Genomic DNA, 894 nt, shown 5'->3' on the forward strand with positions numbered 1-894 from the left:
ATAAGTCGGGAAGCTTCGACTTGCTCACGATATGACTGCCGAGGATGGTTACGGAGTACTTGGCCGTCGCAAATTGCTAGGTCAAAGGCCTCGGAGAGATAGGGTCGTGATTGTATGAAAGCAGCCGCCTCGGGGTGATTAGGCGGAATGCTAGTGGCACCCATTTCTGAGGAATGCATCGTGATATCCGTGAAAAGAATACGAATTCGGGGGTCGGAATGACCGAAAAGGAGCTTATGACCACCCTTCGAATGTGGAAGACTGATGCCGCCAATTTCGGCCGTGGGAAGACGTTGTCGTATTATAGCGGAGAAGCCTCCTGGAGCTATACAAAGATCTAGAACTTTCGGCGGATCCTTTTCGCAGACAAGTTGAGATAGAAATCCAGTAGCATTTTCCATCTCATCGCCGATTTGCTGCATCATATGAAAGAACCAACGTTGTTCTTTTAGGCCAGCTTCATCTGCTCTTTTGCGCTGCTGCTTGAAGTAGTCATCTCCTGAGGGGTTTGCCCAACCCTGAAATAGTAAGAGAAGAAACAATCTCGAGACTTTTAACACTTACTTCGTCCCTCAGAGCCGCGAGTTCCTTAAAAACTAGGACGCGTTCGCATAAGAACTCCCTTATAAGGCGATTTGGACTAAAATCTTCGCAAGAAGTATCGTCCATTGTGGCCCGTTGTATCGAATCTGCAAATTTTCTCTCTATGCGTTGACAGTATATATAGACATATTTGGAATTTAAATGTTCAGCACCTTTCTGCTGCAAAATACTAATTCAACTTCATGCAGCAACTCAAGCGCGCATGCGCATAACTGCATTAGACAGGATATGTAACAGCGCCGATGCACTAACACATGGCATATCCTTATTAGACCACGTTTCCCCGATGTT

At 46.1% G+C, this 894-nt stretch overlaps 1 protein-coding gene across 1 annotated transcript; it reads right to left on the reverse strand.

Annotated features, from left to right (window-relative positions):
* Positions 1–28: 28 nt before the first annotated feature.
* K452DRAFT_363287 (uncharacterized protein) lies at positions 29–669 on the reverse strand (the record flags this gene model as incomplete). The annotated part of the gene is made up of 2 exons (XM_033546565.1): positions 29–518; positions 565–669. Coding segments are annotated over 2 exons (594 nt in total), but the record flags the coding sequence as incomplete, so codon positions are not given.
* Positions 670–894: the final 225 nt, after the last annotated feature.

The sequence above is a fragment of the Aplosporella prunicola genome, assembly GCF_010093885.1.
Source record: "Aplosporella prunicola CBS 121167 unplaced genomic scaffold K452scaffold_155, whole genome shotgun sequence".
Lineage (NCBI taxonomy): Eukaryota > Fungi > Ascomycota > Dothideomycetes > Botryosphaeriales > Aplosporellaceae > Aplosporella > Aplosporella prunicola.